Here is a 27,482-nt window from a genome sequence, read left to right as displayed (position 1 = left end):
AAAACAAAAACAGTTTTGAAAATCAATTATGCTGTTTACTGTTTCTGTTTATACATTTTACTTTTAAATTAAAATCAAACAATTAAAATGATTTAATATTGTATAATCAAAATTTAGCTCACTATCAATTGGAGGTTGTTTGATTTGTAAGCATGTTTCTTTATGACTGAACATATATTAACTTTTAAAAATAATTAATAGAAAGAATTTACATTTAAATATGTACAACAAATATATATTTTTGATTAAAAGAAATTTATTAATAAATTTTTGTTATCCTTTTTTAGTCAAAAACATTACAAATTCATTTCAATTTTTTCTCAATGATACTACCATTCTTTTATAGACAATGTAATTTTTTTTTTTTTTTAATAAAAAATTAAGTAGAACTTTTTTAATCAAATCTAAATTTACTGAACTTTTTCTAAAAAAAACTCAAAACAGTAATCTTGTAAATTTTTTAAGGCTCTTGAATTATTTAAAATATAAGTACATTTAAAAAAAAAAAAACATCCCAAATTAAGTGTTACAGTATATAAAAATAATTATAATAAACTTAATTGAATTTTTATTATTTTTACAATCTTACCTCAATGAAAAATATTAACAGTCTTAAAAGTTAGCATTTTGAACAGGTAAAAAAAAATTAATACCTTTTTTCTCCATTATGTTATAACAAAAAACATTATCTCTTGAATAGTGTTTATATGGCACACATACAACTAGTAAAATTCAGTTGGAGAAAAAATGGATACAAAAAAAAGATGGATGGATAAAAAAGATACAAAAATAAAATAACATCATGTACATTATTATAGCTCAAAGTAATTTCTACTTCTGTATATTTTTTTTGTGAAAGAAAATTATTTTAATATTCATGGATCCATTCAAATTATAAAAACGTTTTTAATTTTTTTATCAACTGGTAATAATGTAAATTTAAAGAATCTTCAGCACACAATGAGCGATTATAAATGTTACTGAGAAATACATTTCTTGACTCGAAATTTATTTTTACATATTAAACTTGCTTTCAGTAACACACTGTAACATTTATTTATTTTTTTAAATTACATAATATACTAATAATTTATAGCTCCCTAGTTGAACTAATTCCTATTCTATTTAGCAGACATCCTCTCTTGGTCAATAATAAAAAGTCAAAATAATAATAAATAGGTAAAATGAATATTATCAAAATGAAACAGTTTTTAGGATTATTTTGTTTACAGGTTTAATACTTTTAACACCATTACTAGTCAGGCCCAGTACTGATGAAATTATATACAGGCTATAAATTACATTCTAAACTTAAGAATAGGAACAGGCTTGAGTCCTCTCAACTTGAAATAAGGAGAAAAATAACAATAAAATATAATTTTAGAATAGTTCTGAAGAATATCACAGATCAAAGATAATATTAGCAAACAAAAAATGGAAAAAACTATTGCTACTTTAGTATGCATCTACCATCAAGTTTACACTTTACTATGTGCTCTACCACAAAAAATCTCTCAAAGAAGTTATAACACTTCTTGTAATAAATAAGGACTAGAATATGATCATAACCACTGTATGAGTTTTACACAATTATGTCACACAACAAAGCCACTGTCGGTAAGTTTTATTGTACACAAAATCACAGTAAATGGTTGTTAAGAAAGTGAAACTTATTTGCAATAAACATAACAAACATCAAAGAAAAATGCTAGAAACATATCTTCATTTTTCTACAGAATTTTCCTACAAACATGATTCTTGATATGACTGGAAGTGGAAGTGCTGATTGAGAATGTCTCACATTTTCTTCAAAATTTTGGTCTTTGCATCAAGCCAAGATCACTCTATGTATCACACAGTACACTTGTACACATTTTGCAACATATATTTTACCAGTGAATGATTACCGAAATACTCCGACCATTCGGTCAAAGCAGTAGGCGCAGGAATGTCCATCACAATGAGCAGAACTAATTCCAAACTTTTTTACAGCTTCAGTTTACAGTTCAGTTGCTTCATGTTAGTATAATAGAAAAAGTGTTGTTACTGTACACTGGTCCAAGTAGTTTGACATCCTTTTTGTTAGCAACAAAAAATAAAATAATTCTGAATTCTCCATGATCTCATTTCCAGCTGCTTGCAATTTCTCCCCCCCCCCCAAATTTCACAAATTGTGATAATCCATTAGTGTTATGAACAAACTATTTTGTCTCAAAAAAGAGACAGCTTTCTCATCATTACCTGCAACGTTTTTGTAGAACTCTCTTAAAATCATTATGCGGACACAAGTTCTTAATCTAACAACTTAAAACTAACTGAAACGTGTAACAATTACATGTGGTAATTCTTGCTTCATTCATCAACATTATCTCATTTCTATATGCATTAGTCATTATTACTGTTGCATGTTATCTCAATCCCTTATCTATTATTCACTGTTACTGTTGCATTTCACACAATGGTATGGTAGACTATATGTACTGTATTATAAACCTCATGATGATGGTAGACCGCATACTAAAAAAGCAACAAAAATAAACTTATCACACAGCATAAAAATCTTCACATTTTGTGTTTAGATAAAAATTTACTTCAAAATACATTACTAAAAAAATTTTAATATTTTTTATTGTTCTAGAAAACTATAATTAGCTTAAGTGAGCCTTATTTCTGAAGGTATACTTTTTACATAGATTACTGGTATCCTTGATTGATTTGCAAAAAATTTCAGGAAGAATCCTTTCAAAGAAAACAAAAATAATTAATTCATGAATAGTAGTAATTTGCAAGTAATTTAATTTCATAGTAAACATGATAAAAGAGTATGATAACAGTTAAAATCAAGGTAAATCAAATAACTCCAACATATAGGTTCAAGTACATTAATATAATTTCTGTAACATACTTCACCTTGCATCAGCAATAAATTTTTATTCTATGTTAAAATAGTAAATATTTTAAAAAATGCATTTTTTTAAGGAAGAAGTTGTAAAGTTGGTTATTTAAAGAATGAAAATACATAAATTTTACACAATACAGATTTTAATTAAAAACAATAAAAATAAGGAGGTAAAAACTTATATCTGTAAAAAAATTTATTAAAATATATGGGTATTCAATTATTCCAAAGAATGTAAAAAATTTAAATCTTAGCATAAAAGTTTTGTCAAGACTGATTTATTTTAAATCAATATTTTTAAAGAAAAATAAACTTATTTGATATAATTTATTATAATCAATTAAATAAACTTAAAACTTTTCTGTTAAATTGAGCATTATATTTTTATGTACTTATTTACATGCTTCTTATTTCCTGATATTCCTACAATTACAAGATATAATATAAACTAACTTCTTTAATTTCAAATTATCTTCATCATAGAAATTCAACGCATACGACAAGATACTACATTAAGTTCATTTGGTTAGACATACTCCCAATACAACAAATAAATATTTCACTTAATTCATGGTTTTTTTTTGGTTTTTTTTTATCTTCAGTCATTTGACTGGTTTGATGCAGCTCTCCAAGATTCCCTATCTAGTGCTAGTCGTTTCATTTCGGTATACCCCCTACATCCTACATCCCTAACAATTTGTTTTACATATTCCAAATGTGGCCTGCCTACACAATTTTTTCCTTCTACCTGTCCTTCCAATATTAAAGCGGCTATTTCAGGATGCCTTAGTATGTGGCCTATAAGTTTGTCTCTTCTTTTAAGTATATTTTTCCAAATGCTTCTTTCTTCATCTATTTGCCGCAATACCTCTTCATTTGTCACTTTATCCATCCATCTGATTTTTAACATTCTCCTGTAGCACCATATTTCAAAAGCTTCTAATCTTTTCTTTTCAGATACTCCGATTGTCCAAGTTTCACTTCCATATAAAGCGACACTCCAAACATATACTTTCAAAAATCTTTTCCTGACGTTTAAATTAACTCTTGATGTAAACAAATTATATTTCTGACTGAAGGCTCGTTTCGCTTGTGCTATTCAGCATTTTATATCGCTCCTGCTTCGTCCATCTTTAGTAATTCTACTTTCCAAATAACAAAATTCTTCTACCTCCATAATCTTTTCTCCTCCTATTTTCACATTCAGTGGTCCATCTTTGTTATTTCTAATACATTTCATTAATTTTGTTTTGTTCTTGTTTATTTTCATGCGATAGTTCTTGCGTAGGACTTCATCTATGCCATTCATTGTTTCTTCTAAATCCTTTTTACTCTCGGCTAGAATTACTATAGCATCAGCAAATCGAAGCATCTTTATCTTTTCACCTTGTACTGTTACTCCGAATCTAAACTGTTCTTTAACATCATTAACTGCTAGCTCCATGTAAAGATTAAAAAGTAACGGGGATAGAGAACATCCTTGTCGGACTCCCTTTTTTATTACGGCTTCTTTCTTATGTTCTTCAATTATTACTGTTGCAGTTTGGTTCCTGTAAATGTTAGCAATTGTTTTTCTATCTCTGTATTTGAACCCTAATTTTTTTAAAATGCTGAACATTTTATTCCAGTCTACGTTATTGAATGCCTTTTCTAGGTCTATAAACGCCAAGTATGTTGGTTTGTTTTTCTTTAATCTCCCTGCTACTATTAATCTGAACACTAAAATTGCTTCCCTTGTCCCTATACTTTTCCTGAAACCAAATTGGTCTTCTCCTAACACTTCTTCCACTCTCCTCTCAATTCTTCTGTATAGAATTCTAGTTAAGATTTTTGATGCATGACTAATTAAACTAATTGTTCTGTATTCTTCGCATTTATCTGCCCCTGCTTTCTTTGGTATCATGACTATAACACTTTTTTTGAAGTCTGAAGGAACTTCACCTGTTTCATAAATATCACACACCAGTTTGTATAATTTATCAATCACTTCCTCACCTGCACTGCGCAGTAATTCTACAGGTATTCAGTCTATTCCAGGAGCCTTTCTGCCATTTAAATCTTTTAATGCTCTCTTAAATTCAGATCTCAGTATTGTTTCTTCCATTTCATCCTCTTCAACTTCCTCTTCTTCCTCTATAACACTATTTTCTAATTGATTTCCTCCGTATAGCTCTTCAATATATTCCACCCACCTATCGACTTTATCTTTCATATTATAAATTGATGTACCATCTTTGTTTAACAAATTATTAAATTTTAATTTATGAATTCATGGTTAAACACCAATTTGTTATTCAGTCTGTGATAGTGATCATTTGTAAACAATTCATTTTTATTTCATCTTGAAAATGAACAAATAGAACTCCCACAGAAGTACCTCTCCTCTACAGTACAGCCCAATGCCTACCAATTGCAAATACAAAATTAGATACATGAAATTATGTAGGTTTTTTATTAATGTAATATACATACATGTGAAAAAAGTAGGTGTAAGAGTAAATAACTGAATGGAAAGTTTAAACTGCCATTTGTTACAATCACAATGTTAAGTTTAAACTTATTGCAAGGGAGCTTAACTTCCACTGTATTCTATGACTGTCAACCGAGTATGAATAAGAACAGTGTAGACTGGAGTAATTACATTTGTAAGATTGGTAATTTGTGCTTTTAAAAAGTCTCTACAAATAACAGCAGATCAGAAAATAAATAAATAATTAATTTTATTTTCCCTGTGGAAAAATAACTATGCTGAGTATTTCAAAGGAATGGATATCGGAGAAATCTAGAAGAAATGTTATCATGTTATTATTTTAAAAATTTCAGTTATCAATCAACAATGATCAGGATCTTTAACTAAATGTGATGCAAACATTTTACATACTTAATCAGTTACTATCTCACAACTGTAACTCAAATTTTCTATAAAAGAATAAAAATAACTATAAACAATCTGAAGTAAAATCTAGAAAGCTTATTAGATCAGCAATAAAGTAAATAGATGCAATATTAGGTATCGAATACCTACTGGTAAGTTTTGTGATCAGTAATCCACAATCTGTTGTGTGCTTAAAAATGAATAACTGACTAAGGTAAAATATCAATATAAAAAAAAATAAATAAAATAGATTTATTTGGGCTATTAAGATGGCAACAATTAAAATATCAGATAAGTAATTTCTGAAATAGTATATAAAATAAAACTGTGATACATTTTTCAAGAGGCAGTAAACTTTTCCAGAATTCTCTCAGGGCTATACAACTTAAAAAATAAAAAATCTGTAAAAAGTCTGTATAAAAGATAAAAAAATGATAAAAATTTATTTCTATACCCAGAAAATAAGCAAAAGAGAAAGGTGATTAAGCTTCTTATTAAACTTAGTTATTCAGAAAATGAACAGATTATAAAAAAAAAAAAAAAAAACATAGAAATATTTAAATTAAATAATATGATGAATTCAAAGAAAAGCATATGTGCATAAGTATTTTAATGACATTTTTGTTTTCAAGTGTATTCTATTACTTACTTCCAAACAAATAAACCGTGCTGAATATACCAAAAAGAAAAGAATATAAAAACATATTTTTCACTTCGTTTGGTTAGATACTTTAAATTGTATTGCATTACAATTCCTTCCTACGGAAGACAGAATTTGAGACAACTGGGAGAGATGCAGGTTGTAGGAGTGTTCAAGATGAGACCATGTGAAAGTAGAAAGGAAGAGATTGAGGATGAACAGAGAACACTGGCAAGGCTTAGTCAACACCAAGACCCAGTAAACTGGAACGGGGATCAGATTTGATGAATAATAATTTTTGTCTTAATACTAATTTATGAATTTTCCCGCAAAAAAACAAAGAAAATTTAAATATGTATAACTTAAATTTTTTCTCCTTTTGAGCGACTGAAATTCAACTTTTTAAAAAACAAAACAAAATAAATATTAAAAAACACAAATTAATTATAACATTTGTGTATTTTCATGATTTTTCATATGACGTTTAAGCTGACTATTTCTGGTGAAACTTTTATCACAAACAGAACACGAGAACGGTTTCTCTCCGGTATGTTTTCTCATATGACATTTTAAATCATAATTACGGATGAAACCGCTCGAACAAACTGTACATAGAAAAGGTTTTTCACCGGTATGAGTTCTCATATGTCTAATTAGATCATTTTTATGTATAAAACTACTGACGCAAAGAGAACAAGCAAACGGTTTTTGACTATTATGCGTTTTCATATGATAATTTAGTTGATTTTTACCGATGAATGCGCTACTACATACGGTACATAAATATGGTTTCTCCCCAGTATGAGTTCTCATATGGTCTTTTAAGCAATTCATACGTGAAAATCGATTACCACAAATATTACACTTAAATGGTTTTTCAGCACTATGAGTTAATAAATGTTTTTTTAGATCGCACATTTGAATAAAACTACTTGTGCAAAACGAACAAGCAAAAGGTTTCTCACCGGTATGAGTCCTCATATGATACCCTAATTGTACTTTACGAATAAATGCCTTAGTACACAGTTGACATTTAAAAGGCTTATCCCCGGTATGCATACTCATATGACATTTTAAATCGTATTTCCTAATAAAACCGAATCCACAAACAGTACATCTAAATGGTTTTTCTCCGGTATGAATTTTTAGATGTCGTTTTAAATCGTTATTCTCTCTAAAACCAGCACTGCAGACAAGACATGAAAATAATTTTTTTGCACCGACATCACTAATACCGCTACGATGCCTTTCATGATGTAAACTACTACCGATGAAATGATCATTAAAAACAGTTTCTGCTAATAAACTTGCTGTGAACATATTTTTATATCCACCATCTCCTTCACTAACAATGCATTCTTGTGCTGTCTGATCGCTTCCCACTATATTGCATCCGCCTCCACTAGTGTTGGTGTTACTATCAGTACCATTTATTCTTTCTTGACCTCCTTCTCCTGTTCCACTAATACTCTCCATAGTAATTGGCTGATACCAACCATCATGATGAATATTTCTTCTATAAATTTCTCCTATTTCATGAGGTATATTATTAAAATCTGCATCTTCAGTTTTTATGAATTCAGGAGTTTGTGTCTGTAAAAAAGAAATGACAATATAAGCATTTAAAGTAAATAATCAAAATGTATAAGCAAAAAAAAAAAGCAAATACCTTAAAGTGGAATTAGATGTTACAATTACAATATGAATATTCATATTGCAACATCTATATCCTCTCATGCAAACTGCAATACCAATATCATAATTAATACTAACTTATGGAATAAGTTAGTATTAATTATGATATTATGAAATATTATGAAATTATGAAATATACATTGAAAATAAAAAAAAATACAAAAAAGTACAAAAATATATTTGATTACATATAAAAAAATTATTTTTTAAAAAAATTTTTATTTAACCATAATATTAACATTAATAAAAAAAGGAAACAAATTAGAAAAACCCTCTAACAAGTAAAAAATAACAATTAAATCAAATTGAGAATTTTTAACAAAAAAATATAATGTATTAACAAATATAAAAATGCACTGAAAAGTAAAAAATAAATAATATATTCTGACACCGTAGTGCTGCATTGTCATCGAAGTTACATATTTCCACCAAATTTCATTGATTTTCATACGATAGATCAAAAGATATAGTAGTTGCAAGATTTGATTATTCCTAAAGCAAGTTAAATAAAAGCTTTGTTTGTTTATTAAGACTAAAAAAAAGTGCAAAAATATTTATTTTTACACATCGAAGTTACATACGTGTATCAAATTTCATTGATTTTCATATGATAGTTGATGAGAAATAAAAATTTTAAGCAACATGCATGAATTTAGCGTAGGGGTAGCAAGTGTGGGAGGGCGGGTCATATCCAAATTCTAATTGTAGTTCTGGGATCATTTTATTAATTTTTCAGATCAAAAACAATACAAAATCACTAATTCTGTCCCTTAATTAAGTCCTAAAAATTTCTGTATGACTTCATTTCACTGTGATAGCTGAAACCTGAGTGAAATCTTTTACTAGCTGTAACTCTTTAATGAAGCATTTTAGGACATGTTTAAATGAACTTTTTCCATTATTTTCATAAGTGGAATAGGTTATGAAAGACTCAGAAGAACTTCATGATAAATCCTGTATAGATAACTGTTCAGCACTGATGTATTCAAGACGATAGACACTTACTTGCTAAGGATACGATAAATTACATAACTGACAAATCTTACTAAAATACAAAAACTGCTGAATATAGATTTCAAAATTTACTAAATTTACCACACTTCATTTATTCTAAGATTCACATTAGTGTAAATGTATGCTCTATCAAAAGAGCACATATTCTCTTACATTCACTATAACTGAAAAACTGTTTAATGTCGAATAAGAATCTATAATTACAATAACTAAAGTCTAATGGTTCTCTAACAAGAGTCAAAGGAGTCATCATGAGTACATTTGAGTAAAATAGAAAACCAAATCACCAGAGAAAATTAATGTTCAAGGTTGATCATTTATATATCATGTTATTGAATATGATAAATCTTCATTGTGATAACATGAAATTCTGCACATTATGAAAGCAACATGATATAAAAAGGCTGGGAAAGTAGTATCCATGTAAGCTATTCTATCCACATAAGTTGTTTTTCTGTTGTTACAGACTGACACAACTGCACATTACACAAAGTAAGTCAGCTCTTGGAAACTGCAATGTGTAAAAGAGCACATTATGATACAGTGATAAAATGTAAAATAATTACATACAAGAAAAAATGGAAAACAGAACTGTAAAATGAAAATTCATAATTAGAGAATCAAATATTTGCTGCTGACAAAATATATATGATTTTCCAATAAAATAAGTAATGAGGTACTTAACATGCACATCTTTGTCATCCTTAATACACCACATCCATGTGGGCTGCATTGTAACATAATAATGTCATCGAATGTCTTACCTTAAAGCTGTGCATCTGAATTCAAAAATATGATTATTCATATAATTTCCATCTATGCTGTATTTTCGAATTACTGTGATTTAATTTTTAATAGTTTAAATGTACTACAGATATTTACATATAATACTGTTTAAATATAAATATAAGAGGATAATTCAATAATTAAAAGGACAAATAGCTGTAGAGCAAAAATGGTTTATTAAATAAATACAATTTTTTTATCTACTTTTCCATGTAATTCCCACCAACTTCTCTGCACTTGTTCCATCTTTTTTGGATCTTCTTATGCCCTCAGCAGATAATTCTTTGCCTTGATCTCGAAGCTAGTTTTGTATATTTTTCTTTACTTTTTTGTTGTCGTTGAACTTGATGTCACGAAAAGCTTCTTTTCATCAGACCAAACAGATAAAAATCTGAAGGGGCAAGGTCAGGGCTGTAAGGAGGATGAGGTAGGAGCTCCCAACCAACTTTGTCAATAGTTTCCAGTGTCAGTTGTGCCATATGAGGTTGAACATTGTCTTGAAGAAGGACACTTTTCTTCTGCCATCCCAGACATTTCTCTTCAACATGGGCTTGACTTTGTTCTCAGTCATAGTTGAGCAGTAGGCTGTTGATAGTGCATTGCTCCACAAATAATCACAGAAAAACAGACCTTGGACACTCCAAAATATGGTTAACATGACCTTACCAGCCAATGGCTGCGTTTTGAATTTCTTATGGATAGGCGATTCAGGATGTTTCCACTGCATGCTTTGACAATCGGACCCTGACTTAAAATGATGCATCCAAGTTTCATCACAGGTTAAAATCCTGTCCAAAAATAAGTCACCTTCGTTATTGAAATGATTTTTGAATTTGATGCAAATGCGAAATCTCTCAGCTTTGTGATGAATGGTAAGCTCTCTTGGAATCCACCTTCCACAAGTCTTATGGTAGTTCAGTTTGTTTTGAATGATGGAATGAGTAGATGATAAAAAACTTCTCACTTGAATCGTTTACGTCTGGTGTCACGTTGGAACAGTAGAATCTTGCATCGTCGTGGATCAAAACCATGCTGGACAAGAGACATGCCTCTTTTGTTTGTTCTGGATCACTCTGTGGAGGCGGCATAAAGATTTACAATAAGCTTCTTTTGTTATTATTACCCTCTGCTTTGTAAAGTCCACCAAGATACCTTTTTGGTCCCAAAAATCTATAGCCATTGTTTACCTGTTGCTCAGTATATGTTTTAACTTTTTTGGCTTGTTTGGAGGAGAAGTGTGCAGCCACTCCTTAGTGTTCTTTGGTTTCTGGATTGTCATACTGGATCCAAGTCTCATCGCCAGTAATGATGGATTTTAAAAACTCTTCCCCCTTGTTATCGTAACACGTGAGAAACATTAAGGCTCACGCTATTTACTGTGTCATGTGATCATCACTCAATATTTTTGGGACCCAATGTGCACACAGTTTCTGGTATCCTAAGTCTTTAGTCACAATTGTGTACAGATAAGACCTTGAAATTTTTGGGATTTCAGCAGAAAATTCACTTACCATAAACCTCCTGTTTGTCACAGGCAAAATCATCAACCAGGCATACAGTAGCAACAGACTTGCATCCTTGCTCACCTTCATCATGGACATCCGTTCGCCCTTCTTTAAATTTCCTACACCATTCCCTTACATTACCATCACTCATAAAAGTTTTCACTATACACTAGGCTCATTCTATGATGGATTTCAGCCATGTTACATCCTGCTTGCAGAAAACATATCACACTTCACAACTCACACTTGGCGGGAGCAACAATCATAGCGGCCCATGTTCAATTGCCCGTAGCTCAGCTCAGTCTGATGCAATGGAGCCACCAATGGCTGAGATTGTGCGGGTGGGGGGGGGGGGATGGTACAACCTCATGACATGCAGACCTGGCTCTTACCTATCTCTTGTTTACTTAAATGCTTAATTGGAGGTTGAAAAAACAGCCCTTATATCTCTAAGCATTTTTTCCAGACAAAAAGTGCCATTTTCTATAATAACAATAATCAATTTTATTTTGCAAATAAAAATCGTACTATACATAGCATAAAATTAAAATTATTTAGTAAAATATAAAATTCTATTGGTAATATATAAACATATAAGTAATAAATAAATAAAAAATGATTTATTAAATATTTAACCATTTTTTATTTGCTATTACATTTGAAAAAAGAAAGGAGAAGTAATTATATACACATTGTAACCATTTTATAGATAGAAAATTGAAATTAAAACAGAAAATCATTAATTTTAAAATAATTAAGATTTCTAAGTTATAACACTTCTTTGGCAAGATCAAGGGGGTAATATACATGCAGTAAATCAGAAACAGCAGTTAGTAACTTAATAAATACATAAAATTAAAATAAAACAAAAATTATCCTTTCAGTAACAAATAAAATTAGAAAAAGAAATATGCGCATGAAGTAAATGCTAAAATTTTTAATACAATTTATGTCATACTAAATGCCAAAGATTTATTTTTGTCATGATGGATTGGTTTGTTAGTAAATATTTCAAGAGAAGCAATAGCAAGTATTTCTAACATTTCAATCACATAAATTGCCAAGTCAAGTAAAAACAAGTTCATTTATCAAGTTTTTAGATTACTTTACTGTTATGAACTAAAAGAAAGCAATAAAATCGAGATATGGCACAAACTAAAATAAACATCACTGTAGCAAAACCCTTTTGCTTTTGTTTTTTATGCAATATAAAGATTACATGAAAATAAAATACATGTTAGTAATTGTATATAGTAAAATTTTTATTGTACATATATAAAGGGTATATTTTTACCTGGAAAAAATAATTACTTGACTACTTATGAAAATCATGGTATATTCAAATTTTTTATTTAAAAGGTATTATCTTGAGAACACTCGACTTAATTTTTAATATGTGAAATACCAAAACTAATTTTTTTTTCAAGACTTCAATTGCAGGAAACATAACTCTATCTCTTGCAGAATGTGATTTAGTCAGAAACTAAAAATATTGATATATAAAAATAATATCCTCTATATAACCTTTAATTGGTAAAAAATATCATTCATATCAGTTGGAACAGTTTTTGAGTTTTAAGTTAATATTACACAAATAAATATATACACAAATATTCTAATTAGAAAATAATTATATATATATATATATATATATATAATTATTTATATTATAATTTACATATTCAGTATCAGAAATTCAGTATTGCATTGTTGATGTTAATTTGTTGCTTTACATATTTTTTCAATATCAGAAACCAAAACCCAAACAACAATTCTTTAAGTTTATATTTCAAAATATGACATAGGAAATTGATAGTTTCATTGAACTAGTGATTTTCAACCTTTTTAGTTCAAAGCCCTGCAAAAAAACAAAATGTATAATGAATATTCCCCAACTCCCCAACTCCAACCAAATGAAACCTACTTAAAACTATTAAGCTGAGTTGATAGCAACGAGTATGAAAATGCATGTATTAAGTGTTTAAAAAAGAGAATTTACAGGTCCGAACATGATATAATTCTAATTTGTACTTGTAATTTGGTCTGCTTGCATAATATTTACTGAGAGCGTCATGTTTGAACACATCTTGCCCTCAGCAGTATAAAGGAGGCATAAGGGATTGCGGAACATCAGTTTAATTTCAAATGTAAAGCATGCATCTAGTGCATTTATTTAAGTGATCAAATGGTATAACTGTTTTTTATTGTTTTTTTTTAAATTAAGATTCTTATGCAAAGTGGATAAATTTGTGACAAAGCAAGCCATCTACATTCAACAAACCTATTGGTAAAAAGAGAAGATTGTACAATGACAGTTATTTAAATTATGGTTTTACCTCATTGGATGGAAAGCCACAGTGCATTGTTTGTTTTTTAAGTCCTCTATGATGAAAGCACGAAGCCACCAAAATTAATTTGACACTTGGATATTAAACATCAGTATCATAAAAGGATCATAAAACCCTGGAATTTTTCAAAAGAAAATTACATATTGTGAGAAATCAACAAGCTTCTATTTGTAAATCAAATCATACTGATATGGTTATGTACTTGTACTGATATGATATGTACTTCAAGTACACTTGAAGCATCTATCTCATAGCTAAAGTGTCCAAACCCCACATAATCACAGAAAACCTAATATTGACTGCTGCAATTGATATGGTCAGTGTTTTAATAGGTGTGGGAAATGCAAAAAAAAGTGAAAAAAATTCCGCTTTCTAATAACACATTATCAAGGCAAATTGATGAGATGGCTGCCAACATTCGCGAACAGATATTCAGCAAGTGAGTTCATGTGAATTTTTAGGAAATCAATCTGACAAATCAACAGATGAGGCAAACATTTCTCGGTTCTTGTTTTGTGTGAAATGAATGAAATAGACAGATCAATCAAATATGCTGTTTTGCAAATCAACATCTGGTTATGTAACAGGACAATGTTTTTTTTTAATGTTTTTTGAGGCTACTAAAACCTATAACGTAGACGGGACAAAATGTACTGTAGAATGTAGTGATGGTGCAAAGACGATAACAGCAACAGTGGATTTCTGAAAAAATTAAAAGCTCATCTTATACAAAGGGCAGAATGACGCATTACTTCCTTCACAGATATGCTCTTGCCACAAAAAATATGCTGAAAAATTACAAAATAATTCTTTGTAAAGCTGTAAAAATGGTTAATTTTATTGAGCATCAACCTTTATAGAATAGGCTGTTTGCTAAACTATGTGATAAAATGGGCACAAAGAAAAAATTTCTTCTTTTCCATATAAAGTCACAGATGGCTATTGCAAAAGAAATTGTTAAACCAATTATTGGAATTTTGTGATGAATTAATAATATTTTTCCAAGATAAACGAACGCCATTCTCAAAGTTTTTACAGGATAATTAGTATATGTTGCTGTTGGCTTAGCTGATGTATTTTTGCTTTTAAATGACTTGAATGAGTAAAAACATTTTATTAATGACAAAGTTCATGCTTTCATTAAGAAGCTATACATGTGGATTATTTACCTTCAAAGCAAAAATTTTGATATGTCTCCACTCACTTGTGATTATATTGAGAAAAAGTTGGATGAAGACACTACTATTCACCACAATTTAGATAGCATGAAGATGCATTTGCATGAGCTTAAAATTCAGTAAGAGTATTTCCCAAAGATAAAAACGATATCTCAAAGAGATGGGTACTGAATCCATTGGGTGAAAATGTTGTTGCCACTGCAGTTGAGATTCACGACCTGCTCATCGAAATGTCTGCAGATCAAACATAACAACAATTCACATCTGAAGATGTAAGTATGGTTTGGCTTGCTTGTCAAAGTGAATATGGAAATTTAGTCACAGTAGCAGTGAAAATATTAATCATTTTTGCCACGTCTTACTTCTGTGAAAGGGGTTTTCGCCTATGGTTACACAAAAAAATATAGTAATTGTTTTTTATCACTTGAAAAAAATTTGCTTTGATAATGTATATAATAAATGATTGTTTTCTTATAAAACGATTTCATTACTGTTTACATGCAAAGGTAGTTGTTGCGACTCCTTTCATATCACCGTGATTCTGTGGGGAGGTCATGACACCCAGGTTGAGAAAAGCAGAACTAGCCTGATAAAAGAAATAAGAAAAAACAACATAAAACATATATAAAACGTTTTTTGAAAAAATGGAACTATTAGTTATAAGCAAGCTGAATATACCATGAATAAAGTTCCTTGCTAGAAGCCATAACCATGGTCAATAATGGCAATATCATTTCCACTTTCATGATAAAACAGATAAAAAACTTTTATGTATATAAAGATCTTTACAAAATTGAACTACTATTATGTTTAATGGTTTTTGTCAATTGTGAATTCACTCATGTGCAGATATTTTCACAAACCAATTATGAGTACTAAGCAAGAGATCCTATAATGTAATATTATAAAAATAATACAAAAAAAAAAATTATAAAAATTTAACTTTTGTCAAAAAATTATAACTTGAAAATATTTTTATGGCAGTCACCATATTAAGTACAAATAAAAGTTGGCACATTAGTAACTCCAAAATATTCAACTAATTGTTAAAATAACCACTGGTCGTAAAAGATTGAGCAACATTTTCTCATCTGCACATCTTTTCGTTTGTGCCTTTTGAATCACATCAACTGAATGCTTTCTAACATTATATCAGTGAAACTTCAACACTAACAATTCCCATAACAAATAGAAACAGATTTTAACTATTATGGAATGGGGATGTTTTAAAATTAACAATTTCAGATCCAAGTGCAAGTGCCATTTTTATTGTTGTGAGCAATATCTGGATATTACTTGAACACGAATTTAAAAAAATATATAACTCAATTTTCTTGAACATCATTTTTTACGTTTGAATACAGATTTATATTTTGCAAAGATCTAATAAGAGGAATGAATAATCATGTAGCAGTCTATTAAGCCAAAATAAATTCAACATTATAAATCTTTTAGTAGTTTTTTTTGTAGTAAATTTATACTTTTAACATCTACAAATGTTTTCATAAATTAATAAAAAAGATTCAAATATTTTAAACATTTCAAAAATATATAAATGGAAAAAATAATGCAGTCTATGAATAGAGCAAAAATAATATTGTACTCTTAATAAGAAAGAAAATATAATTTGAGCAGTAAAAGTAAAAAAGAAGTTGCTTTTCTGTTAAATGAATTCTATTTTCCACTAAAAATTAAATTCAATAAAGTAATATCAAGCAGTTATTTTTTGAAACATCTATAAAAGTAAAATGATAAATCACAAAATTACAATTTTTTTTTCTTTATATTTTTCAACAGTGTGAGCATTCCTTGTGTCTCCTACCCATCATGTATAAGGAGTTTGTTAAAACTCAAAAATGGCACGCAAATGATATCAAAAGAAAAAAATAAAGCAACTGAAACAAAGCATGAACCTAATTATAAATATTTTAATTTGGTGTCAGAAAGTTCATTTCATTTTTTATTACAAAATTATATTTTTGTTCTTGAATATATAATAATGGACAAAACTTCAAGAAAGAGTTCAAAAATTGTTTCTCTTTCTGAGCATACCTGTATGAGAAAGTGACAAATAGTTCTATAGTGTAGTATTGAACTACGGACAGTGAATGCTATTTTAGAACAATTTAAAGAAACTGGTCCCTTTTCACATCAAAGGAAAATCAAAATTGGATGTGAAAGAAAAATTAAACTACTCCAACACAGGATTGGTTATTAGTGAGAAAGAGTAAACTTGATCCAAAATTAGCTGCTGTGGATTTAAATTGAGGATTAACTAGGGCTCTTTCACATCTGAAGGCCCTTGCTGATTACATCCAACATCCAGTAGATAGTATGTTGAAAAGTGATGGATATATCAAAATTCTGAAGGAACAAGTTATGACACAATTTCAAAACAAATTCCCACAAGACAAGAGTGTTCCAATAAAATCTGATATCATGCCATACTGCCAAAAACGTAGAAAAATTTTCAAAGAACAAAACATTAATGTGCTCCTGCGGCCAGGCAACCTCAAACTTAAACCTAGTAGTACATTTTTTGGCAGTAGTAAAAAAAATGATACTCAAAAATTAATTTGACTACAAAACTTGATCTCAGTATAGCAATAATATCAATATGTTTCACAATGAGATCAAGAAAATGTGTAATACATTTGTTGAATTGATGCCGAATTGTGTAAATGAAGTAATAATTAAGAATAAAAGAGGACATTGTAATTATTAAATATTCAAATATTGTACAGATATGATTTTTTTTCCTAAATAAAGTTACTTTTTATTAAATAACATCTGTGTTTAGATTAATTCTCATATTACAGTAATTTAAGTCACTACTCATGCAATTAGGTTCTTCCTGTCTTATGGCAATGAATTTAAGCCTATCTTGTTGCTGGCTGAGGGGTCAATTTATAACCAAATTGTGAGGTAATTTGGTTATAAATTCAATCAATGTGGCAAAGCAAGTTCAGTTATGTTTTTTATGCATATACATTTTTCAAAATGTCTTGTTTGTGCAACTTCCACCTGTCGGTTTTGAATCATCCATGCATGGTATATGGAAAAAAAAGTATATATATATCGAATTTTGTGACTTCATATCTATTTCAGGACCTTTATAATCCTACTGATTCCTTCCAAGGTAAATAGTAAAAGTATTCCTTGATTTAGTAGTATAAGAACATTTTTTCAAGTTTTAATTAATAGATGCAATAAAAAACAAGCTCTTTTACTATATAATGACATTAAACCTATTTCTTATTTCAGTTCAAATTAGCTAACACCACAAAAAGCTCCTACATAAAAGAGCTGCCTTTGCACAGTTTTTTTATAAATTTATAATTACAATACACTAAGAATGCAGTTTTACAAATGTAAATAAGTATAACGAGAGGACATTCTTATACAGTCAACACAACAATGATGAAATATTGTGTATTTACCAGAAAAAATTAATTTTCTTATTAAAAACTAGACTTAAAATTTGAATTAATATAATTTTCAACTTTTTTAATGAAATAATTTTAGTTCTCATGGGATGCCTTTAACTGAAATGGCTCATGTATCTCAGATGTAGTTTAATGTACATAAAATTTCACTTATATAAAAACTTTTTTTGTTTTCTATAACAACAATTATAAATCACTAAGAGTCCACTGCTTTTAGTACTAACAAATTAAAAAAAAAATCATCAAGAAGTTTTAAGATAACTTATAATCAGAAGTAAAAAAGCTTTTATTGAATTGGTATCAGCACTAATGGTATTCTACACTTAGATGAAAAAGAAAACTTAACATTTTTATTTATTTTAATAAAATAACTTTTTATGTAACTACTAAATGGTGATTGATAATATTATGAAAATTAAAATGATCTTGCTTACATGTTGAGACTTCAATTTATGTTCTGGGAGGTGCTGTGTCTGAAGATGTTGTTCCATCTTCTCTGTTTCTTCCATAATAATAATAATAATTCATTCACATTAACTGTCACCTCAAACCTAAAAAAAAAACCAGAATGTATGTAAACAAATATTAAAACCGCACTTTAGACCTCACCTTGTATTCTTAATGAAACACATCAGAACATATAATATACCACTGCACAGTGGTATATTTTCTCTATAGAAATGTTTATAAGTAAAGTAAAATTAATACAAAATTTATAATTTAAGGCTTAAATATTAGCATGATACATTTTTACTAGACCACAACTGCCATTTTATTTTTTCTTGGCTATGTTGGTGATATAAATTACATGTACACATTTCTGACTGCATAAGAAGGATGTGGTAAAAAATTAATTTCGTTAACTCATGCAGCAACCATCATCATGTGACAATTGGCTTGATAGTATGTTCAGAAAACACAGCTTTCTAAGCAAAAAGATTTCAAAACTCAAACTACTTTGTTATTCAGTCACATTTAGGAAACAAAAAAACTTATCTTTATAAAATAATATTAATAAACAATAATTTAAATGTTTATTTATTAATATTTTATACAGCAACTCATTTTTTTATATTTCTTTTTACTACTAACAGTCTTCTGAAAATATTTTCATTCCTGTATAATACAGGGTTTGTTGTTTAAAGAAAATTTGGATAAACCGGGAAGGATTCATCTCCTTTGATGGTTGTATCACCCTTACCATAGAACTGACATCATAAAAAAATAAATATTAACTAAATAATAATAAATATATGAAACAAATATATATATATAAAGAGAGATATATATATAGAGAGAGAGTTATTAGATATAATTTTAATATAAAATATTTTACAAGTAAAAATTTGTTAATATGTGGTACATTATAAAAAAATATTCTCCTTATTCTTAATTAACATACTCAAATTTGGAAAATATTCAAAATTTATATAACACATTTTTTTTTATTTCTTCATAAAGAAATCTATTATAATTGATTTTTTGAGGTGAAAAGTAATGAGTTTCTATTAATAATTATAGAGTACCTAAAAGAAACAAAGCTGGGGTTTATTTTTTGGAAGTTCATCCTCTATTTTGTATTATCTACACAAGTATGATTTTAAAATAAAAGAATGAATAAATGTTCACAAAACACTACTTAATACATGTTAATTAGTAAACAATCAAAGAACATAACCTCACTCTCTTCCAAAATTACAAGAAAGCAGGTTTAGTCATGCAGTGCAGTCAGTTACAGTCCAGAAGAAATAAAAAATATCTAATGTTCAGATATTGGTGCAGTTAATTAAAAAAAAATAATGATTTTGTAGTAGTAATTTTATTGCCAGAATGGCTGCAGTAAGAATTATTGTCAGTGCCAGGATTTATAGTATTAGACAATAAAATACTACTATGTAGAAGAAAATTCAGCAATATGTGTTTGCAGCTGACCTCTGTTGCAATCTGACATCTGTGTATCATTGTCCCATACACAAGTGTGATAATCCCCTACTTATCAGAGTTGTTTTAAATTGCAAACTTTCATATACGATCATTCTTATTTATATAGCAACAATATTAGCTAATTTTGCCCATATTATGAGTAGACATACTGAATGTAAATATCAATTCAACGTTCCTGTCTTTATGATAAACAATTCAGAAAGTTTTATTGAAATATAATTCACTTAGAGTAGCTATTGACAATAATAAAAATTTATCCAGAAAATATTCTTAATCTAATAAACTGGTATGAAAAGGGGTATATTTAAATTATTAATAATTAAGTTCGAAAGTTAACTGCAAATTCTTAGTTTAAAATAAAGTTTATAAAAGCAGTAAAATTAGTTAACATAATGAGTGGTTCTTTTTCAGACAGCCACCTTTTTTCAATTTTTTCTTCCAAATCAGTGGGTATTTGCAGAGGAATTATAAATATAATCTAACCAAACTTAAACTACACTTGCTTCCCTCGCTAACCTATTTTTTTTTGTTATTTCTATCCATCGATTTTATTCAAATATGGGTCTTCCAAATGTACCTGGGTGAGGTCCAACAAAAATATAATGCTTATAATTATAAACATAATCTAACCATACAACCTACGTTCGCAACCTTAACTACAGAGTGAAATGAGCATAGGTTAAGTTTGGTTAGATATATTTATAATTTCTCTGCAAATACCTCCAAATACCCATCGATTTGGAAGAAAAATTAGAAAATGGTGGGTATTGGATTCCAAAAAAGTACCTATGAGTAAATAACTTCATATTTTAAAGTATACATTAAAAATAATTATTTCCCCTGATACTACATTCAGTTCAAATGAGTCATATTTAAAAATACCCATGAGCCAAAAAAAGGTCTAGTTATTTAGAAAATAAACAAATTATAATTTTAGAATGCTTGAACAACCAGCATGATTTGACATATTCAAACCTAATAGTTTTATTCTCTCTATTTGTTAAACTATATGTCTCATTAACTGTCATATGTATTTCATCAGAAATTAACTAATTTGTAAAAACCCTGAACCCAGGTGAAAAACTGAACCCAACCTTTTCAGAAATATAAAAATTAGGAAAAACCCCCATTCAAGAAAAATCTCTGGATATCAAAATAATCTAATGTTAAACTTAATGACAATAGATAACAAATATCTACAAATACCAATATTTTGTTTATTTTTTTTGTGGAATATTAAATTAAGTGGCATAATGATATGAATCTTAACAAAACCAATTCTGTAGTCAAATTATAAAATACAAAAAAAATAATAGCTCAAACTGTAATATTTTTCAATTACAATATATTCTAAAAAATAAAAATCTCCATTAATGGAACTTTATACTTTCAGATCTGAGATCCATATTACACATAAATTTATAAAACATCTATTTTGATAAATACAACTTATGTTAAAATTCTGAAAAATGTAACTGATCTTAAGTTAGTACAGTACTGTTATCAAAAATTCTAAATCATTTCCTACATCCATTATTATGAATTAAATGTTGGATAACCTCACACATAAACGTTCAATATTAAGTAAACAAACAAAATTACAGTAAAAATTCTCATGAACAATATGATCAAAACCATATAAAATAAAAATATACAAAAAATATAATACGTAGGAGCTAACTACAAGAATTTAAGGTTGGTTGAAAGAAAATGTAAAATATGTTTATATAAAAATTATGGGCTATAATGCGTTAACACTAGTCTCTACTGTGTTGATAAACTTAATCAAGAGCTGAACATTTTCAAAGTTAAAAGATATAGAAAAGCAAGACAGCAACTAAAATATCTTTTGTAAAATTCAAAAGAAAATTCGTATCAATGATTGTTGAGAAACAGAACTCAACACTAAATCAAAAAATAATTAGCCAAAGTTATTGTTCAATAGTTATAACGTTATCATAAAGGAAGTACAATCAATAAAAAATGAAATTCAAAATAAGAAAAAAAAATTCATATTTTAATAAACATATCTAAAAGTGGGGAAAAAATTGTAGCGTTTTCTTTTATTCAAATAAAATATACAGAACTATTAAAATTAGTGCACTGCAATATGGCGAATGAGAAATTGAAATATAATTAAATTTTGAGGTACATTAAACACATACCATGGTAAATTCATTTTTCCTTAAACACTGTTAATCCTTGGTTTTTCATTTACATCTGTTTAAACATCAATACTACAGCATTAGAAATAATAAAAAAAGCCGGAAAACTTCCTTAGCTTTACTGCAGACTATAATCATTATCCACTACAAGATCATCTCTCACAACTAAGCATTTCGTGTAGCGGGAGCCTTACTCTTTATTTGCTGTCTCCCCACCACTGCTTTGTTAACCATTTCAGAGACAATTTTTTAAGCTTATTTCTCGTCCTTTTTATTATAAACCGTTTAATTCTTTAATAAACTCAATAGGTGAAATAAAATCATATTTGAAGTTGGTAATGTAGTTTATATGAAAGTCGTACTTTGTGTGGATGTGATGTGGAGAAGAATCTGAATATATAGATGTTCAAACAGATTATATAGGGTACAATTAATTGTATGGACAAATTATTAGGTCATTTAAAATTGTATTATGTAATATGATTTTAATTACTAAAAGCCAAATGACCATAATATAATGCAATGTCGGAACGATCCGTAGGCTATCCTGTATGCCATCATTGAAACTATATCGCTATTTGTGAATTGAATCAAAATGAAAAATTATGTTTTATAATTCAGCCAAACTGAACTGGTTTGATTAAATTTATGATTTGGAATAAATGGAGATTATCTTCCATTGGTACGCTGCTAAGCGTGTATGTTTCTTTTACCGTATGACTGTCTGTGGTATAGTTCTAGGATATCAGAATTATCACCACATTAAAATTTATTAACAGGAGTAATTATAAAATTTAAGTTGAATTATTCCACGACGCATTGATGAGCTTAAAATTGCAAGTTACAGTCATTAACAGAAATAATGTGCGGAGTTTGTTTAGGAATGGAATACGACTGATCACACATTTTCATATTTCTTTACGCCCAAAATTTGTGTCCTGATTAATTACATTTAAATTTATTGCTTAATGAGAAGTTTTCCAAGCTGTCTTAGCTCGTCGCCAATACAGATAATCTCTTACATTACGATATACGATACTATGTCCGCTATTTATTTTTCCCGCCTAGTTTTTGGACTCATAATGCAGTGGAAGGTGGGAAGAACAGCGAGAGGAGAAGTAAGCTCCCTTAAGTAGATGATTTACTGAGTGAGACGCTTGTCCTCAGGTGGCTGTTTATTTCATTTTTACTCCGTTTTAACAGCGCTTTCCGCGGAACTTTAGTTTAAAACAAAACATTCGTTTATAAAAATTTAGGTTATAGATTCCTAATTTTTTTACAGGTTTCTAATAGCACAGTTATTAATAAGAATAGGAAATAAACTTCGTAATTCATCAATATGACTGACTAATTTTATCTGTATTTATATTAAACATGTTGCTCAGTCACTGTCTCAAAAAAAACGTTCTTCTAAATCACGTTCGCACTAATTTTTTTGAAGAGTACCTTATACTGTCTTAATTATTTTTTTCAAAGGTAATAGCGCTTATTCAGCAAACTAGAGCTTTATATTGTTCATAAGGTGTCCGAATAACTATCTTTCAATAAATAGTTTTTAGAAGTACTCAAGATTTTTGTCAGTTTATTTTTAAATTCTTTACTGAACGTATAATGGCGGTTCCTATGATGCATTATCAACGAGTGTAGGAAGGAATTTAAATGAGGAATGAAAGGGAGTAATGAGAAAAAATCTAGTTTTAAAGGAGATATTTGTTTTTTGATCTTGATTCTAGTTCTGATCACCAATGAAAATACTTCACCCATGCATTGGAAGCATGGAGTTGTAACCCAGGTTTATCCGGATTCTGACAATTTAGTCAGAGTTGTGGATGTACACACAGCTGATGGTTCACTAAAGAGACCTATACATAAATTATGTTTTTTACCAACTTTTAAAGATTAACATAAATTTTAATATTTAAATAAATAATTAGATAATTTAAATGATGATATTTTCAAGATATATTATTTGATTTAATATTTATACTATGTTATTATTGTAATGTCACATTATGGTTAAATCTGTTGATTAATGTATTATTATTACAAACTAAATGCATATTAATGCAATTCTTACATCACGTTCATATTGCTCTTTACTTTTAAACGATTGGTTATTATACTACATAAATGTACAAGCATGTACAACATGCATACATACATACATATAACACAAACATATACATACATAAACATATATGTAAATACATATTTGTAGTGGATTATCGATCCCAATCAAAATGACCGATATTTATATATTATTTATTTATTTTAGCAGATTATCAATCCCAATTGGAATAGATTTCTGATATTTATTCAATATTTACTTTAAATTTTCATTGGAGTGAGATGCTTGCCAATGAATACATCTGGACGTCATAAGGACTCACAAACAACATTTTTAAAGAAATCCTAATCTGTATGAGTTAGGTTCAATAAGCTGTATAGATTACCCGATTTAATAGTAAAAACGATTAAGATATACATGCACTTACTTGTTACAAAGAAAATATTGCTGATAAAGCAACTTATTACATATCCAAGCTCTATGGTTATTATTTATTACTATTTATTATTGTATTGCGTACAATCGATGTGAACATAATTTGAACAATTGATTCTATAATTTAACTTTAAGCGATATGTATAATTAATTTTTTTTCTGATATTTATATCATATTGTACAGAGTGATTTTTTTAGTCCTGTTACCCAATTTTAAATAAAATCTAAAAAAGGGAAATTTAGGTGGAATAAGAAAATATATTTGTTACTTACAAAAGAGATATAATAAAAAGCTATTACTTACATAATTGTTAAAGAATATGCTCAAAATGTCCACCCCTTGCGGTTATACACGCACGGACTTTTTTCAGCATATAGGCAGAAACCTTTTTAATTGTTGCATTGGAAATATTCGTGATTAAGTCTGTAATATTGACTTTAACTTCATCAATAGTGTGAGGATTGTTTTTGAAGGCCTCGAACTTAATATAGCGCCACAAAAAGTAGTCAGGAGATGTGAGGTTTGGGGACCTTGGAGGTCATAAGCCCTTGCTTATTATTCGATTATCAAAGAACTCTTCCAGAAAATCGATGGTTTCTCGAGACATGTGGCATGTAGCGCCGTCTTGCTGAAACCAGCAATACCGTTCTTGAGGTTCCAGGAGGGACACAAATTGGCGCACAATATTCCTGTATACTTCACCATTTACTGTCTGTTCGAAGAATATGGGTCCGACTATACGATGACGAGATATCGCACACCACACACCAATTTTTTCAGGATGCAAAGATTTGTCTTTTCAAGCGTTAGGATTTTCAACCGTCCAAATTCGACAGTTTTGACTGTTCACATAAACATCGAGATGGATCCAAGCTTCATCGCTAAAGAACACTGTGTTTAAAAATTCGATTCCGTTATCATTTACGAGAGACCTAAACCAACGGCAATATTGCAATCGCTTGTTTAAATCTGGAGGCTGAAGCTATTGGACTAATCGTACGCGATACGGATACAATTTCAATTTTTTAGCAGCTTTCTGAACCCTCGAATATGACAAATCAACTTGCGTGGTTTTGTAAACTTTTCCGTGGAGAATTAAGCAATCTTGTTTTCACATTCTCTAAAACGTCATCTGTCAAGCGAGTTGGTCCACCACTATGTTTTCTGTCGCAAACAGCTCTCGACAGGTAGTGTCGAAATCGGTTTGCTAGCCTAGAAATTGACATTTTTTCTGGCGGAGGAACACCAACAAATTTAATTTGAAATTATTCTTTTACACTCGCGTACGATTTCGTAGCAAAATATTGTTCAAGAATGAAAACTCGTTGTTCTATGGTAAAAGACATTCTGTTCGTAACACGACAGGAAAATAACAGGCACAAAAGTTTACACAGCTCGGGGAATCAACTCACACTGTAGTGCCACTCATACTGGTTGAGTAGCGCTACCAACTTCGTGTCACAAAACAAAATTTCTCTTTCTTAGAAAAAAATTACCACACATTAACAATTGGGTAACAGGACTAAAAAATCACTCTGTATAATATATATTTATAATCATTTATCATTTCATGTTATTAGCTATAACTTTTCTTCAATAATCATGTTATTATACAACATCTTAGATTGTCTTTCTTTGTATAATACATTGTTATCACATAACATGTTACCTAACTTAATATCGGCGGACAACGGTAGCACTCAGATGTTAGCGGGAGCACAGTATACGTACGCGCTGATACCAGCATCACTCCCGCCTAGCAGTTCTCCCACCATAGCGGCGTTGCGGCCCCATCACTCTCAGGCTCCAATAAAATAGCGTTCACGGGAATAAATTTTTAATTCATCGTCGACCACCAGCTGGAGAAGACCAAGAAGATGGTAGAAGACAGAAGTCTCTGTCCATCTAAGCGTGGAACCTCCCGACGGATGCCAACATCCCCGCTGGAGCAGCAGGCCTGACCTACCCGCCGAGGGAGCCGTGGACGTTACTTTCCCCCTCCAGTTCGCCGGGCTTCAATCGCCCTGGCCGGCGGACCCAGCAGCAGGGCGGGTCCAGCATGGGATCGCTCGGGAAGAACCACCCCGGCGAAAGGCGACCGCCGCCGACCCGACACTGCGGGGCTCTGGGTACCACCACTGCCATGCTGTAGTGAGGACCAACTGCCGCTGAGGGGAAGCCCAGTCTGATTTCAATGGATGAGCTGCAACTCCCTGATTACAGTCAAGTCGACTTCACTGGAGACCAGCTTCTGAACCCAACAACTATTCTCAGAGCTAACGACAAAAACGGCCCTTTTCAGGAATACCACTAGGTTATAAATTACAATGAACTGTCGAAGCCATTCAGCAACAACATATTTATAATTATATTGTTAAACTTATTGAGATTAAAAACAAAGATTATTTATATTATCTCATGTTATCGCTTGTAATACTTCATTACAGTTTATAAAGGAAAAATCCATGGGATTTTTGACAGAC

General features: G+C 29.6%; 1 protein-coding gene across 2 annotated transcripts; it reads right to left on the bottom strand.

Annotated features, from left to right (window-relative positions):
* Window positions 1–3,095: 3,095 nt before the first annotated feature.
* Window positions 3,096–22,640, bottom strand: LOC142325507 (uncharacterized). 2 transcript variants are annotated; one of them, XM_075367357.1, is made up of 3 exons: window positions 22,496–22,640; window positions 18,821–18,937; window positions 3,096–8,007 (listed from the first exon to the last, which is right to left on the bottom strand). In XM_075367357.1, exons 2-3 carry the CDS (start codon window positions 18,893–18,895, stop codon window positions 6,859–6,861), a joined length of 1,224 nt encoding a protein of 407 aa, XP_075223472.1. In that variant the 5' UTR covers window positions 18,896–18,937; window positions 22,496–22,640; the 3' UTR covers window positions 3,096–6,858. The 2 variants fall into 2 exon arrangements, with proteins under 2 accessions (XP_075223472.1, XP_075223473.1); XM_075367358.1 differs by lacking the exon at window positions 22,496–22,640 and adding an exon at window positions 15,439–15,526 and having other exon boundaries at window positions 18,821–18,938.
* Window positions 22,641–27,482: the final 4,842 nt, after the last annotated feature.

The sequence above is a fragment of the Lycorma delicatula genome, chromosome 5 (assembly GCF_047948215.1).
Source record: "Lycorma delicatula isolate Av1 chromosome 5, ASM4794821v1, whole genome shotgun sequence".
In the NCBI taxonomy this organism is placed as follows: Eukaryota; Metazoa; Arthropoda; class Insecta; order Hemiptera; family Fulgoridae; genus Lycorma; species Lycorma delicatula.
This window is presented reverse-complemented; position numbering and strand designations above follow the sequence as displayed.

Bases quoted from the DNA above. Each gene is read 5' to 3' on its own strand.
- LOC142325507 (XM_075367357.1), bottom strand. From the start codon at position 18,895: ATGGAAGAAACAGAGAAGATGGAACAACATCTTCAGACACAGCACCTC. The intron at 8,008-18,820 runs GTAAGCAAGATC...TCTTTTTTACAG, and splicing joins ATAAATTGAAGTCTCAACAT to ACACAAACTCCTGAATTCAT.